We start from the raw sequence: 15,602 nt of genomic DNA, 5'->3' as shown, positions 1-15,602 counted from the left end.
CCTGTTTCGTCTCGATTCTCGGCCATTCCAAAAGTCGACTGCAACCCCTGCATTTCACTCGAAAGGAACACTGCAGGCCCGACTACCGCCTCCGATTTGTTTGGCGCTCCTGGCGCTTGATCCACGAGCGAGGTGGGTGTGATTTGGCGGTCTGTCGCTCCATCCGGCGACTAGCAGCAGCAGCAGTGCCCAAGCAGGGACCACAGCACACATTCGCCCGTCTCATTGGCGACAGCGCCGGCCACTACGGAGTATTTATTATCAGTTTGATTCTTGTCAGTCATCGCGGCCTCTCCACCACCGCCAATCCGTCTCCTCCACCTCAACTGGCCCCCTCGTCGCCTCACCTCGGGGTTCTTAAGACGCTGGATCCACCGTCTCCTGATAGGCGCCTCGTCCATCGGCGCAGGGCCACCTACCGCACCGTCCGTCAGGCTTCCCCACGATGACCTGGCAGAGCTGCCCTGGAGGGGCCCGTCGTCTCGTCCTTGCTTCACCGATAGGGATCAGATCAGTCCATCGCCAGTCGGAGCGCAGAGCCGGGCTCGCGCATGGAGACGTCGGGGTGCTGGCGAGATGCGGTCATCCGGTCATTCCTTGAGTCGGCTCTTTGTTGGCCCCCAGTGCGGTGATTGGATATAAATTGGGCAGGCGTATGCATCGCAGTCCAACACCTAAGCATATGTTGTCTTCTGTCTGCTGTTGCATATATCTTGGTCGTCTTCTCGTCGAGAATACCCATTCTCAACATCCATCATCTCGCTGAGCCAGCGAGTCCGTCGACATGCCTGTCTCCCATCTCACCCTCACCGTCGCCCACCTCCCCACCTCCACCTCTTTCTTTCTCTCCTGTCTCCAGCCGCTGGGATACAAGTTCATCGGCCGCCACGATGACTACATCGGCTTCGGCCAGCATTCCGGTGAACCGGCGGACTTTTGGATAACCGAGCAGAAGCCGGGGTATGTCACCCTTTTCCATTACTACTACGACTGCCAGCTAACGACAACAGAGTCCCCGCCGGCGCCGCGCACGTCGCCTTCCCCGCCCCCTCCAAGGACGCCGTCGGCGCTTTCTTCATCAGCGCCCTCAAAGCCGGCGGCAAAATCCACGGCGAGCCCAAGACCCGCGACTCGGACTCGGGCTACTACAGCGCCGCCGTCATCGACTTTGACGGCAACAGCGTCGAAGCCGTCTACCGGCCGGGGCTCTCGTCCGCACGGTCTGAAGTGAGCCGGCCGGCCCTCGCGCTGCTCGAGAACGCGCCCGCCTCCGCCGCCGGCTCCGTCGTCTCCAAAGCCACCAGCGTCTCCGCCACAAGCAAGGCGTCCTCCGTCCGCCGCTCCGAGGCCCGCTCCGCCGTCTCCAGGGCGCCCACAGAACACCACCGCGGCCTGCCCGCCGCCCCCTCCACAACCTCCACCTCCACCCGCAGCATCCAACAACAGCCCCCGCCGCAGACCCCAACCTACGTCGTGCACACCACCCAGAAATCCGACGACGGCACCACCGCCAAAACCATCGTCGGCACCCTCATCGGCGCCGCCGCCGGCGCCGCCATCGCCTACGCCATGTCCAAGGGCGACGCCGACTCCAGCGAATCCCATCATCCCCCCTCCACCGCTCCCCCGCAATACTCCCCCCCGCGAATACCCCCAGCTCACCACCGGCCAACGGCCCCCTGGGCATGCTCCAAAAGCACCCTCCGCGCCTTCGAAGCCCCTGCCCCGCCCGGCAGCACTTTACTTCGGAGGCAGCAGCAGCGGGCCCCCGCTCAACCACCCGCAGCGTCACTCCAAGAACCCCCGCGCCAGCACCGTCTACGACCCAGCCACCCGAATACGACGGGCCCCCGCCGCCCGCCAGCGAGTTCGGCCGCCGCGCCTCGGAGAGGAGCATCTACTCGACCGGCTCGAGGCGCGACATTCCGCTGCGCGCAATTGAGTACCCGCCCCCGCTGGACGGGAGCGCCGCCCACTATCCTTGCGACCGCAGCACGCTGATCAGCAGCTTCCCGGAGAAGTCGCGCGCCTTCGACGGTGGCAGCGTGTACTCGTCGTCGACGATCAAGGCCTCCAAGGCGAATGGGAACTACTCGCAGACGATCTACGAGGTCGACGAAGAGCGCCACAGCCATACCTCGCGCCGCTCGTCTGCCACCTCGCATCGCTCGTCGCGCTCTCATGCTCAGTCCCATGCCGGCGGCAGCTCGGCCTCGCGCTCCCCTCGCCACATCCCCCTCCCAGAATCGGTCGCGTCGTACCGCTCCGCTACTAAGTCTGGCGTGTCGGCGCGGGAGGTGCCCCTGCCCGAGAGCGTGTATGAAGATGCGGGCGACGACGTCGGGCCCGAGGACTCGATTAGCCAGATTGGCGGGGATGCGTCGTCGCGGCGGTCGTCGCACTCGCATCGGTCGCGGGCGTCCAAGCACTCGCATGTGAGTAGTAAGTTTGATGAGCCTGTCCGCCCGAGTGATAGTATCAGTCAGGTGTCGAGTCATGCGTCGCGGGCGTCGCAGCGGACGCTGAAGGCTGGCGGTGGGGGGTCTAAGGCTGGATCGAAGATTAGTATGAGTCGGCGGGGGAGTCAGGTTGTTTAAGTGCATCTCTTTTTCTTTCTTGTACTTTGTGATATGGTTTGTTTCATGCATCTACTGCATATCGGCGTTGTTCATACATATACATTTACATATACATCTACATACATACATGGACATCTACAGTTAATACAGAAATCACTCTACCACTCAATTGAGCTATCTGATTGATACACCAGTCACCTCATCTCTCGTCCCGCATCCGCATCGTATCCTTCCCCAGCCCCGACCCGGGATCTCCCCTCCCCTCCCAGGTTATTGATTCATGATTGGAACCCACTCGCGCGAGCAGGCCGAGAAACAGAAAACCCATGATGCCATGAAATGCATGAGAATTGGTCATAAGGATCGTTGTGACGACGACATTCCCGCCAACCGAAACAAAAACGAAAACAAAACGAACACAGGGGTAACGGCGAAGACACGCAAATGATTCCGGAAAACAAGGATCTACGATCACGGTACGCCAGGCTTCGGATCTGGATCTAACGGAAGCGAAAAGGGATTGGGAAGACCAAGGTGGCCGTGGAGATTGAATTGCGAAGATCAAATAGCATATTTGCGGGTCCATTCGCGGGCGGTCGCTTCGTACCGAGGGCGGTCGGTCTTGTAGACGTGCGCGATCTCAGGCACCAACGGGTCGTCGGGGTTGGGGTCTGTGAGCATTGAGCAGATCGAGAGGAGGACTACACGATTAGCAGGGGTACCTTCAAAAAAGAGGAACGGACTCACCCTTCGAGATTGTGAGAGCGGGACTCCACTGGTCTCGGAGGATATCGAGACAGATGCTGCCGTTGGAGTTGATGTTGGGATGGTAGATGCGCGTGGTGAAGTTCACCTTGGGCGGCTTGAACGGGTAGTCGGTGGGGAAGTGAATCGACAGGAAGAAGACACCTCCGGAGTATGGGGAGTCACCCTGATTGCGTCAGTGTCTGTGTCTAGGCGGGAGTGGGATGGTCGCCCGACGAATGGCGTGCGACGTACGACCACCGAGGTAAAGAACTTACAGGACCCATGATGGTAGCTTGCCAGTGGAACTGTGGAAGCCGGTCAGTATACAGGACGAGGATATGTGCGATCGCACCGACGATCGACAGGTACCCCGCTGTGCCGCCACAGCGGGAGACCGCCACTATCGCCAGTCACGACACGGAAAGGAGGTCGTACCAGATCATCTCCCTGAGGACCAGCAGAGCAGGAAGAGGGAGGATCACTGTGAGATGCGGTGTTAGCGTGGTTCGCAAGTATCAGGATAATGTGGGATAGGCGAGCGCCCCGCGGCATGGTGGGGGCCACAAGGCGTAGACATATACGATAGCCATAGCCATAGACGATGAGGATCGGATAGGAACAGCAGGGAAAGAGAGGAAGGTCTAGAGTCTTACCGGCCGAGGTCCGTGAGTTCCTTGTTAATTCTCTTGAGGGCCATTTTGACGGAGGTGTGATGTGATGAGCGGCTAGGTCAGAGGAGGGGTGAAAATTGACACTAGGGGAGTTAGTCGAGATGGAATAAGAAGTAATAAGGAGAGTAGGAAGAGAGAAGAGGAGACGGAAAGATCGTCGTGGAGAGGGAGTAGAGACGAAGGGAGGGAGGCTTACCAAGACGTGAGGCGGAAGATGAAAGAATGAGGAAGAGAGAAGAAAGAGGAAGAGGAAGAAGAGGAGAGAGAGAGAGAGAGGAGGGGATCGGCGGGTTGGGCTGAAAGAAAAAGGCGGGTTGCCGTATGGCAAGTACCATACCGTGGGTATTTTTCGCTGCGCCACAGGCCGGCAGCCGGGTGGGAGCGGTATTACCGGTACGATGACTGCATTGCCACTTCGGGTGTCGAGGATGACTGTGCAGGAACAATGACCTGTCATATTGATATTATTATGGTATATTAGTTATATATTAATGAAGATGACAATATACAAGATCATTCTTTACCTAGGCAACTATGAACACATGAGACAGTTCAATAGTACTAAGTACTAAGGCAATATTAAGGACTATTGTACAGCGGAAGAAGAAATTCCCGATCGGGAAAGGCTCCACGTGGCGCAGTCGTCACGTGCCCTCCTCTTCTGGAAGCCTCTACAAGACTACTGTACAATTGAACATCATCCAAGAACTACACCAACTGCAAGAACTATGCCAAGTATGCTGAGTATGTTCATTCGTTCTATATACAAGTCTACCCCTCCCCCTCTACACAAACGCCTGCACCCCGGTAATCGCACGGCCCAGAATCAACGCTATCTCAGTTAGCAACCAGCAACCATCACCAAACAAACATCGGGTACTCACCGTGAATGTCACTCTGTCCCTCGTACGTCTGCACGACAAACAGGTTCGCCGCATGCCGCGCAATATGGTACTCGTCGCTGGTGGCATTGCCCCCAAACACTTCCTGCAGTCTGCAAGCCGTCAGCATTCCCGCCCAATCAGAAAAGCCACACCACAGGAGCAAGCATACATCCGCGAGTTCACCAACGCCCGGTCACAATTCTGCCGCTTGACCATCGAGATCATCTCGGGCGTACTCTTGCCCGCATCCTTCAACCGCGCCACCTGCGTCGCCGCCAGCGTGCCGTACGCGGCGTCCGTCGCCGCATCCGCCAGCTTCTTCTGGATCAGCTGATACTTGGCGAGCGGGTTGCCCTTGAACTGCTTGCGCTCGAGGGCATACTCTCGCGCCCGCGCCAGACAATCCTCCAGCGCGCCCATCGCGCCAAACGCAATGCCCAGCCGCGCGCTATTCAAACACGTAAACGGGCCCGTCAGCCCCTCCACGTCGGGGAACATGTTCTCGACCGGTACAGGACACTCGTCCAGCTGGATCATCCCCGTGATGGACGCCCGCAGCGCCGTTTTGTTCTTGATAGCCGGCGTCTCCAGTGTGCCGGCCGGACACTGGTCGCGCTCCACCACAAACCCGCGGATCTTGCCCGTGCTCTCCAGCTTCGCCCACACCACCAGCACGTCCGCGATCGGCGAGTTCGTGATCCACGTCTTCGCCCCGGACAGAAGATACACCCCCGGCTTGCTGGGGTGCGCCCGTGCCACCGTCTCCATCGCCCCCGGGTCCGACCCGTGGTTGGGCTCCGTCAGCCCAAAGCACCCGGCCAGCTTGCCCTGCGCCAGCCCCGGCAGCAGCCGCTCCTTCAGCTCCTCCGTGCCGAACTCGTGGATCGCCGTCATCGCCAGCGAGCTCTGCACCGACATCCCTGACCGGTAGCCCGAGTCCACCCGCTCGACTTCCTTAGTGATCAGCCCCGACGCGACGGTGCTCACGCCCGCGCATCCGTACCCGTTGATGCTGGCGCCCAGTAGGCCCAGCTCGCCCATCTCTTCGAGGATCCGGCGATCGTAGTTTTCATTGCGGTAGGCCTCTGTCTCGGATTAGCATGGTAGTCTAGTAGGGTAAAGGGTAGTGAGTGTGCAGGAAGTCTAGAGTGAGGCACAGCGGAGGTACGTACCGAGAACGCGAGGCTGCAGACGCTCCTGGCAGTACTGTCTCGCCGTGTCCTGGATGGCCAATTCCTCCTCCGTGTACAGCTCCGACGCCGCGAGGGGGTCTTCCCAGTTGAACGCGGTTGCGAAGCTGCGCGCCGGAGTCTTGGCCGCGCCGGTCGACAGGTGGCGAGAGGCGGCGCGGAGGAGGGTGCGATTCATGATGAGGACGTAACAGGAGATTAAAGAATTGAATGATCGAGAGAGGGGAGTATAGGTAGGAGGTAGGAGGTAGTGGAGGGAGAAGTTGCGTTGCGGGGGGAGGTGATTTAAAGGCAGCGTGACCTCGGCAATCGATCGGGCTGCGGTCGCCCACTGGGACTCCCGCGGAAGACCCTTACGTCGCCTCTATGCCGATATCCGCTGCACCACGGCGTTCCACGGGAAAAGGCTGTCGGAACTTGGATGTCATGCCGAGCTCGGTGATGCGGTCCAATAATATGTAGTAGGCACGGCGTAAACAGATAGAGCGTTCATTATCTATGACATACGAGGTATATACGAAACTATGTACGAACTTGATCATTATGTCCATGTCCAGGTTCTGCCAACAACAAGTCTTCTTAAGCTGGCATCTGGGATTGGAGAAAATCAAACACCCCCGTCGGAAAATACTCTTCGTCAAACCCCCACAGATCCGCCATCATAGGATCCGCCGAACCCTCAGATAGGCCCGGCTGCTGCTTGGCCGGCGCAGCCCCTGGATCCAGTCCGTTGCCTCGCTCCGCAGATAGCGGAGCTACGCCGAGCAACGGGGGTGGATGGCTCAAGATGGTGTCCCGCTCGCCCAGCGGCTGCGCCCCGGGAATGACCACCGGTTTGAACATGGAGGACAGATCGCGCGACCCCGGTCCCATGCCCAGCTGGGTGGAAGCGTTCCGCTTCTCCCATTCCTCCAGACCCGTGAGCATCTTCCGAAGACCGCGCGCGATGTGATGGCTCAGATGGCGCTCGCTGGCGCGCTTACTGCATGACACCATCAGCTCGATGATCCGGCCGACCAAGGCACGGACGTACGCGACGTCGATGAGCAGGCCAGCCGAGGCAATAGAGTTTTGCTGACCCTGGTTCCCAGGAATGCAGCTGGAACAGCCTTTGGCCGCGATTTTGAGCAGGAAAACAGCCGCAAATGTGATCATACTGTGGAGATACAGCGGCACACCGACCAGGGCCGTCTGGATGTCCGGTTCGTCCAGAACGACGAGAAGCGTGCCGATTGCGGATTCGATGGCGATATTTGCCCGTTTCTTGCGCTCCTCGGACATGGGACGCGTCGAAATCGAGGCATGGTACGTCCGCAGAGCAATCGAATTCAGCTGCAACCGAGAAAAGTGGTAGTGGAGATAGACGGCTTTGTAAGGATACGCGCCGACATATCGACTCCCCGCTGTAGTTTGTTAGAAAGCACAACTGACGTGAATGATACAACGTACTTAGCCGTGGAAGCCAGGCTGACCGCCATTCCCCCAGGTCAGCATCGAACTTGTCAATCGTAGCAAACTCGCTCTCGGGCACCTCCAAGTCCACATCCGGACCAAAGGCATGGTAGATCCGCGTAAGGATAATGAACAGATCCACTTGACTGTGCAGACGCAGTTCGGACTGCGCTGCCGTCGGGGAGAATGCAAAGGTGTTATGGTTGGTAATACTGTGGTCTTCATGAATGATAGGTGGTCGTCCGTAGGCGATAGAAAAATGGTGTTCCAAGGTCTACCCCGGTCAGTGCACGCCGCAACAACCCCCAAGGCGACTTACATAAAGAAGATACCACAGCCGGGCCTGCTCCTTGTGTTCGGGCGACCCTTGCGTGGCCTTACGGTACGACTGATGCAGGCCACGCTCGGTCGCAATCCGCACCGCATACCCGGATAGTTTCCAGCTAACATCCGCCAGCCAGAACGCGCCGATGCACAAGGCGCGCAGGTCGTCCAGCGTGTGGTGGCGATCCAGCATCGACTCCGATGCGAGTTTTGCAAATTCGGTATAACAAGTATCAAAGGTTCGCTCTTTCTTGGGCATGTGGAGGGCCGTGACGGCGAGGATCGCTGCCGACAGCATGGAGGAAGAGTTGCGGACGGACGTCAAATCCTTGTGCACCAGCGCGATGCCATCCCATAGATACCGGTTGAGAACCTGGTCGAAATAGACGAAGAGCTCCTCGGCCTCCTGCAGGTCTACCACCCCGCGCGAGATGAAATCGGTCACGCGATCCGAGGCATGGTGTCGCTCAGGCGTGCCGGCCTGGATGTCACTCAGCTGGGTCACTTCGTACAAGCTCCCCATCGGAGCCGTCACCAGCGACGACGTCCCGTTCTCTTCTCGATCGAGCGCATATTGGGATTGTTGGTGGAAGCCCTGGGTTGCGGCGCTGGATACCTCGACAGCGACATTACTGGCGGCGGCGGCGTTTAGGGGCTCCGTCCGGTCATGCCCCCCAATTGGGCCAATATCCTCCGTCGACACGGTCGAGTCTTTGCGATCTCGCTTTTTGGCGGGAGTTTCGTCCGTCTTGCCCATGGCCTGGTAGTACGACAATTCCGGCAGCTGAGCTTTCCGAAGCAGATCGGACATTGCCAGCTCGATCGTTGTCTTCCATCTGTACCCAATGCCGTCAGTATACACCCAGCCAGGAATAAGAAAGGGTGAAAGGCCAGCTCACTCCGCCTCATCATCGAGCAACGTCTGGAGACTCTTGTTGACGATGCACTCCAACCCCATGCGACGACACCGATTGCACACCGACTCGCCCGCGCTCATGTCACATCGCACCTTGTGTCGTTTACACTCGGTGCAGGCGCGTATTCGCCGCGAGATCTTGGGGATGTGTTGGCGCTGCGGGTGTCGGGAATCCGTCTCCGGGGTCGGGAGCGGGAAAGCGCCCCGGGGCGACGAGGCGGACGAGGCATCGTCATTGGCGTCGAACTGAATGCGCGTGCGTTTCATGATGTCGGCGCGATTACCCCGTTCATGGTCAAGACCCAACGTATGGGACTGACTGATCGTACGAAGTATTGGTTGACAGTTGGGGTTTCTACTCGGAGGATGATATGACACGAGACAAGATTGAGGGGGAGCGGGGAGAACCCGCTAGTGGTGGCCGCTGGGCTGTAGCTAGGCCACTAGTCTAGGGATGAATCAGTCCGACGGTCGGAGGGGAATATGGTCTCGACCGCCAGATGGGTATGAAAGCAGAGGATCTCATGCGACGGGACTGAATTGCCGAAAGAGGGACTCTACACTATGCGCTGGTGATTGGCTATATTCGGGGCAATCCCGCTGGACGTGGGGGAGTCACGTGGAGAGAAATGCACTAGTCCTGATCAGGACTAAATGATGTAGGCGCGTTCGACGTTCCGCTGCGCGTCTTCGCGCGGCAGCTTTCTTCCCCATCCACATCCTCTGATCCTGCTCGACTGGAGAAAGGCGAGTCCTTGATTATTGTTTCATCCGACGGGGAGTATCCCACTACACACGCCATGGGTATTAAACGTAAGTATCTTAGGCTGTGATCATGTCCTCACCTTCTCACTTCCACTCCAAACCCTTATTCTCGGCTGACAGAGCTCAGAGCTATACCAGGTGATCTCCGAGAATGCGCCCGACGCAATCAAGGCCGGAGACATTAAAAACCACTTCGGCCGCAAGGTCGCTATAGTACGTCCATCCTCTTCTACCCTGGGTACTCCTGTACTTCGACTAACGCTCATGCACCAGGATGCGTATGTCCGTGTAGATACCAAAATCCAGCCTCCCAACTAACGCCCCCCAGCTCCATGAGCATCTACAGTTTCCTCATCGCCGTCCGTTCCGAAGGTCAACAGCTCATGAGCGACACCGGCGAGACCACCTCACACCTGATGGGCATGTTCTACCGGACGCTGCGCATGGTCGACAACGGCATCAAGCCGCTCTACGTTTTTGACGGGGCACCCCCCAAGCTCAAGTCGGGCGAATTGGCCAAGCGGACCGCGCGCAAGACCGAAGCGACTGAGGCCCACGAAGAGGCAAAGGAAACCGGCACCGCGGAGGATGTCGAAAAGTTCTCCCGCCGGACGGTGCGGGTCACGCGGGAACACAACGCCGAGTGCAAGAAGCTGCTGAAACTCATGGGCATTCCTTACATCGATGCGCCGACGGAGGCGGAGGCGCAGTGCGCGGTGCTCGCGCGCGCCGGAAAGGTCTACGCGGCGGCGTCGGAGGATATGGACACGCTGTGTTTCGAGGCGCCCATCTTATTGAGACATCTGACGTTCAGTGAGCAGCGGAAGGAGCCCATCCAGGAGATCCATCTCAGTCGGGCGCTGGAGGGGCTGGATATGGACCGCGCCAAGGTATGCCTTCGATGCCTTCTGACGAGATCTCATACTTATTTTGAAAACTACAGTTCATCGATCTGTGCATCCTCCTTGGATGCGACTACCTCGAGCCAATCCCCAAGGTCGGACCCAACACCGCGCTCAAACTGATCCGGGATCACGGGTCCCTGGAGAAGGTGGTCGAGTACATCCAGAACGACCCGAAGAAGAAATACGTGATTCCCGAGGACTGGCCGTACCAGGACGCGCGGGAGCTGTTCCTGCACCCGGATGTGCGCGACGCCAACGACCCGGAGTGCGACTTTAAGTGGGAGGCGCCGGATATCGAGGGGCTGGTGGAGTTCCTGGTCAAGGACAAGGGGTTCAACGAGGACCGCGTGCGCAATGGGGCGGCGCGCCTGCAGAAGAACCTCAAGACGGCGCAGCAGTCGCGGTTGGAAGGATTCTTCAAGCCGGTGGCGCGGTCGGATGAGGAAAAGGCGACTCTCAAGCGGAAGCACGACGAGAAGCTGCAGGAGCAGAAGAAGCGCAAGAAGGAGGAGGCCAAGGCGAAGAAGGAGGCCAAAGCGCGGCCTCGTGGAGCTGGTTAGATGGATTGGAAAAGGAAAACAGGGAAATACGGATGGCGTAGGCGTTTGGATTGTTTGCAGCATTCGGGATGAGCGAGGGTTTTATGATGTACACCGTACCTTACTCCATGGTGGAATGCAGTGTAGCGCAGTTTGCATACGGGAGATTGTGAACCCGAATACACGTGGAATGTTCCTGCGGTGGTATCCGGCTGTTTGGATACGCGCGCCAACTGTAGGTAGGACACGGGGATGGTCCGTAAGGTGATCTAGATCAGAGTAATCGGTGGGTTGATTGGTGATGGTGTAGGATCCGACCGCGGACCGCAGCGAACTGTCAAGCGAACATCAAAAGAAAACAGTTGATCCTGGCGCCCGTTACAGCGGCTGTGATTGGCTCCGCGGCTGCTGACGGGTTGGGTGGAGGATCGCCGGTGGGGGCCGCGTTCTCTGGATGTCCTCATTACGGAGTATATGTATGCATTCTGAATGGCATATTCGGTCGATGCTGAGTGGTTTTGATGCGGAATATGATCGGACTGTTGTTTCCTATCCTACTGGAGGGTTGAACGGGTGGTGAGTCTTTTGGGCTGCGGAAGATCAACAAAACAATATATATATTGGGCTGGATCGAGTTATCGGGGTAGCTGATAGTAAAGTACTAGGTATCTATCGACCTAGGACCTACCTATGTACCTAGGTAGCCACCGTATCATAACAGGTGATAGGATATATAATAGAAAATAACACCAAAACATGCTACTATTCCATAAGTCTAGTCCTTTCTGTCAAGTCAATCAAAGGAGTCTACGGTGCCCGCGAAGGGAAAGCCAAGCATTCCCCATGGCTGTTTTCAGCAGCTCCTCATCCCACCATCTACCGAGTATATACAATGACGGACCAGTAGACCGAATCAGTCAGAAATTAAGCGCAATCCCGTAGACAATCAAGGAACCAGATCAACGATCTAACGGCAAATCACGCGGCACAGAACCCCTCACGCCACCTGATCTATACCTACACTTCCAGTGCCTTGTTTAGCCTGGAACACCTGACCACAACTCTCAATTCACAAGAAACTCAGGTAGAACCCAGCTAACGGTTAGCATGTCCATCGTCAACCATGGTTCCCAGCACAATCATCTACACCAACGCCAATCAGACCCGACCCGCCGCCCGGAAGCCGGAGGATGACGAAACTCAAGCTACTACAGACTGACTGGCATACATCATGGATCCGCGGGGGAGCCGCTGGAGCTAGCTGAGCCCTTCGCTGACTCTGTCGAGATCTGACACCCTATGAGATACCTAGTACTAGATAGAGTACGTAGCTATTAGGTACTCGCGACTATGCAAGGGACAGTTCCGCCGCATCGGGGCGTGCGCATCCTAGGTCGCAGTGCAGCTGTTAGGAGGTTGAGCTTGATCGGACTGCACGAGTTAATATAACACTATTAATAATATACATTTAGACATCACGAAACAGAAGAGTAGGATAGAACATATATGAGACGACGGGTTATTGTCTAGATATCTAGAACGAAGGGAGGGTGTCGACGGATCATGACCGTCGCGATGTGCATCCAAACACAACCGCGTTGGGAAGACAGCGGTCACACGGAAATGGAGATCCGTCAGTATAGTTGGTATGTTAGAGGTGTAGATCAACCTCGATGGAGATATTCAGCACCTAAGGAGATGAAACATGGGATGGAAAAAGTACGCGTGGAGGAGGAGAGAGCGCGTGGAAAGCAGAGACAGGAGGATGGATGTTCACTCAGACCAGACGACTGCAGAGAATTCTACCTCCATGGGGGATAGATCCCACATTACACTAAAAAGGGACGCGAAAAAAATAGGAAAAAAAGAAAAAGGCGAAGGGGAAAAGAATCAGAAGAAGGGAAAAAATTTAAAAAATGAAAATAAAAAAGCGCAAAGGAGGGAAGAGGGAGAGAAAAAAGGAAAACACGTCAATGTGCTGCTTGCGAGTGATCCTGTCAACACCCGCTGCCCTATAAAGCGCCCATGCCCCGCGGCCTTCCACCCCTTCCGTCGTCGACTGCTTTTCCTCTCTCTCGTTCCCACCCACCATCCACCACCACTCCATCTGCTCGACTCTCTGTCGCGTCTTGTAACCTCTTGATCGATCATCTATCTTCTACTTGAGTCTAATCTCATCCCTCTGCTTCATCATGCCTCCCAAGAAAGCTTCCACTGCCGCGTCCAAGAAGACCACCTCTGGTCACGCTTCCTATCGCGGTATGTTTGTACTGATCCTGCTTCCCACCCTCATCGCGTCCCAATATTCTTACCATCGTTTTTGTCGCGGAGCAATGCTGATTCGTCCAATATAGATATGATTAAGGATGCTATCCTGAATGTGAGTTGATCACGTCGTCCCCGCGGCGACTCGGGGTCCCGGGCGCTGGGTCGACGCTCGCCCGACCGTGACACGTTCACGGGCGTGCGATCCCCCAACGCCACGTCGGACCCCGTCTTGTTGCATCTCATCTTGGTCGCTGACTCTTCTTTTATCTAGCTGAAAGAAAGAAATGGTAGCAGGTATGTTTTTGTCGCCCCGAATTTCCTCGAGGGTCGGCCGCTCATCGGCGACGTGGCCACCCCTCAACCCACCCTTGTCGCGTCATCGCTGACAGCTCCTTTTCACTTATAGCCGTCAGTCCATCAAGAAGTATGTGCAGGCAAACAACAAAATTGCCACTGCTTCGTCCAACGCCTTCGATGTCCAGTTCAACAAGGCCATCAAGGTCGGCGTTGAAAAGGGCGAGTTCACTCAACCCAAGGGTAAGTCTCTTCGCGTCGCGTCCCTTGATTTTGTCGTCGCGATTATGCGCGATTCGGCATCTGGCTGCTCTCCAGCTGCGCATGATGTCGTCGCGCGATTTGTTATGATTTTTTTTTTGTTGGGGTGGACTGACGCGTCTCCAGGTCCCTCGGGCCCCGTGAAGCTCGCCAAGAAGGAGGCTGCTCCTAAGCCTGCTGCTAAGGTATGAAACCACAGTTGCGCAATCATTGTTTATGTTCATAATCTCTAACTGATCCACAGAAGACCGCCCCTGCCACCAAGGCGGCTCCTAAGAAGACCGCGGCCGCTGCGAAGAAGACTGAAAAGACCGAGAAGCCCAAGGCCGCCACCAAGAAGGCCACCACCACCAAGAAGGCGGCTGGCCGCCCCAAGGCCAACACCGCGAAGCCTCGCAAGAAGTCCACTGCTGTAGGTGATGCCTCTCCCTCGTCCTACGACCCCGTACTGACGGATCAGGCCCCCGCTGTGGTCGACAAGCCCAAGGTCACTAGCACCACCAAGTCGGGCCGCGTGACCAAGACGACGGCGAAGCCGGCCGAGAAGGCGACCAAGAGGGCCGCGAAGAAGGCCTAAGGTCTGATCTCGACTGTTTCAGCGACTGCTTGGTTTATCGATTGGTGCTTGTTTGGGGTTTGTGTTGGGCCGTATCCTTCTTTCTTCGGTTGTAATTTTCTTTTCTTCTCGCGCTACTTATTGTCGATCTGTTGATGCGGTGACTACTCTTGGGATCTGTTTGTTTTGTTCTGGTAGGGTTGGCGTCTTGCGGTGGATCTTCTACGGAATTGTCCTGTTGTTTTGTTTCGGCACGCGTCCAAGGACGGTGTTGCAATGGAAATGTTACGCTTCATTGACATATTATCGTACTGTTCTGATTATGATTGCAATTGTCTGTTGTATGGAGAAGGAGTAGAAGTATCCGTTCAACACTCCAGGTGGCGCGTAGCTCCATTCAAAGCGGAGGCACGTGTAGCTCGGCACCAAAACAGAGGTTCGCTTCCACCGCAAATTCCAACCCAATTCCATTCAATCCAGGGTCTGACAGGACCAGCCCCTCGGTAAAGAATTCTGCATAGCATTTCTACCTGGAATGCTTTGATCTGTCTGTGGGACCACTAGTTATCTATCTAATCCAGGGACACGGGATGTCGGCGGTCCAATTCCAAAAATAGGCAGCACTGTACTGTACCCACTGGTGGACATAGCGTACAGAGTACGGGGTTCTGTATATGGACGATGGATAGATAGACGGGTGCATGGGTGTAGGTAGGAATGTGTGAAACTGGTTGTATGCATGGCATACTTGAAGGCACAAGTCACTGGACAGGGTCTACTGGCGTCTGGTGGTGATTGCGTCAAGGCAGAGGCGAGGTTGTGCGTGTGACGTTGCAGTGTCGATCCCTGTATTGGTGCGTACCACGTACTCTGTAATGCATTGCATCTAGGCAGAGTTGATTCAGTGTGGATTTTGTACAGGCGCAGGTTATGCAGTTGGTTAGTTGAATGGAGAGGGCCTTGATAGGAGGAGGAGATGTCGGAATGGTGTCTTGTTTGTATAGACCTGTGGAGGATGTTTACTTAGAGTGACTATTATTAATGCACAGATGGTATGACTACGGTGGATTAAGACGTATTAATGACCAGCATAAATCTCCTGGACGTGACAGTGACGGTGACAGTGACAGTTGCCATCGCTTGCAGCTGATAGCGTGGTAAAGGGCCGGACAGGAATCGCCACCGCATTAATACCGAGATTACGAGGGTTCGTCGAGGTTGACAGAGCCGAAGGAGTGGCCTATTGAGGTC

At 56.4% G+C, this 15,602-nt stretch overlaps 6 protein-coding genes across 6 annotated transcripts; 3 read left to right on the top strand and 3 right to left on the bottom strand.

Annotated features, from left to right (window-relative positions):
• Positions 1–784: 784 nt before the first annotated feature.
• ATEG_08868 (uncharacterized protein) lies at positions 785–2,752 on the top strand (the record flags this gene model as incomplete). The annotated part of the gene is made up of 4 exons (XM_001217453.1): positions 785–960; positions 1,011–1,787; positions 1,916–2,442; positions 2,721–2,752. 4 exons carry the CDS (start codon positions 785–787, stop codon positions 2,750–2,752), a joined length of 1,512 nt encoding a protein of 503 aa, XP_001217454.1.
• Positions 2,753–3,140: 388 nt separating this feature from the next.
• ATEG_08867 (putative ubiquitin conjugating enzyme (UbcD)) lies at positions 3,141–4,023 on the bottom strand (the record flags this gene model as incomplete). The annotated part of the gene is made up of 5 exons (XM_001217452.1): positions 3,141–3,280; positions 3,327–3,510; positions 3,602–3,631; positions 3,762–3,807; positions 3,980–4,023. 5 exons carry the CDS (start codon positions 4,021–4,023, stop codon positions 3,141–3,143), a joined length of 444 nt encoding a protein of 147 aa, XP_001217453.1.
• Positions 4,024–4,782: 759 nt separating this feature from the next.
• Positions 4,783–6,249, bottom strand: ATEG_08866 (acyl-CoA dehydrogenase; the record flags this gene model as incomplete). The annotated part of the gene is made up of 4 exons (XM_001217451.1): positions 4,783–4,829; positions 4,882–4,991; positions 5,051–5,966; positions 6,054–6,249. The coding sequence occupies 4 exons, from the start codon at positions 6,247–6,249 to the stop codon at positions 4,783–4,785; spliced, it is 1,269 nt and encodes a 422-aa protein (XP_001217452.1).
• A 401-nt stretch (positions 6,250–6,650) lies between these two features.
• Positions 6,651–9,030, bottom strand: ATEG_08865 (uncharacterized protein; the record flags this gene model as incomplete). The annotated part of the gene is made up of 4 exons (XM_001217450.1): positions 6,651–7,474; positions 7,521–7,797; positions 7,843–8,683; positions 8,747–9,030. 4 exons carry the CDS (start codon positions 9,028–9,030, stop codon positions 6,651–6,653), a joined length of 2,226 nt encoding a protein of 741 aa, XP_001217451.1.
• Positions 9,031–9,563: 533 nt separating this feature from the next.
• fen1 (multifunctional nuclease RAD27) lies at positions 9,564–10,993 on the top strand (the record flags this gene model as incomplete). The annotated part of the gene is made up of 4 exons (XM_001217449.1): positions 9,564–9,576; positions 9,656–9,745; positions 9,835–10,418; positions 10,472–10,993. The coding sequence occupies 4 exons, from the start codon at positions 9,564–9,566 to the stop codon at positions 10,991–10,993; spliced, it is 1,209 nt and encodes a 402-aa protein (XP_001217450.1).
• A 2,171-nt stretch (positions 10,994–13,164) lies between these two features.
• On the top strand, positions 13,165–14,372 carry ATEG_08863 (histone H1/H5 family protein; the record flags this gene model as incomplete). The annotated part of the gene is made up of 6 exons (XM_001217448.1): positions 13,165–13,231; positions 13,327–13,352; positions 13,512–13,534; positions 13,647–13,777; positions 13,922–13,980; positions 14,040–14,372. The coding sequence occupies 6 exons, from the start codon at positions 13,165–13,167 to the stop codon at positions 14,370–14,372; spliced, it is 639 nt and encodes a 212-aa protein (XP_001217449.1).
• Positions 14,373–15,602: the final 1,230 nt, after the last annotated feature.

This window comes from Aspergillus terreus, genomic scaffold (assembly GCF_000149615.1).
Source record: "Aspergillus terreus NIH2624 scaffold_13 genomic scaffold, whole genome shotgun sequence".
NCBI classification, from domain to species: Eukaryota; Fungi; Ascomycota; class Eurotiomycetes; order Eurotiales; family Aspergillaceae; genus Aspergillus; species Aspergillus terreus.
Note: the sequence above shows the minus strand (reverse complement) of the source record. Positions and strands in the feature narration are given on the sequence as shown.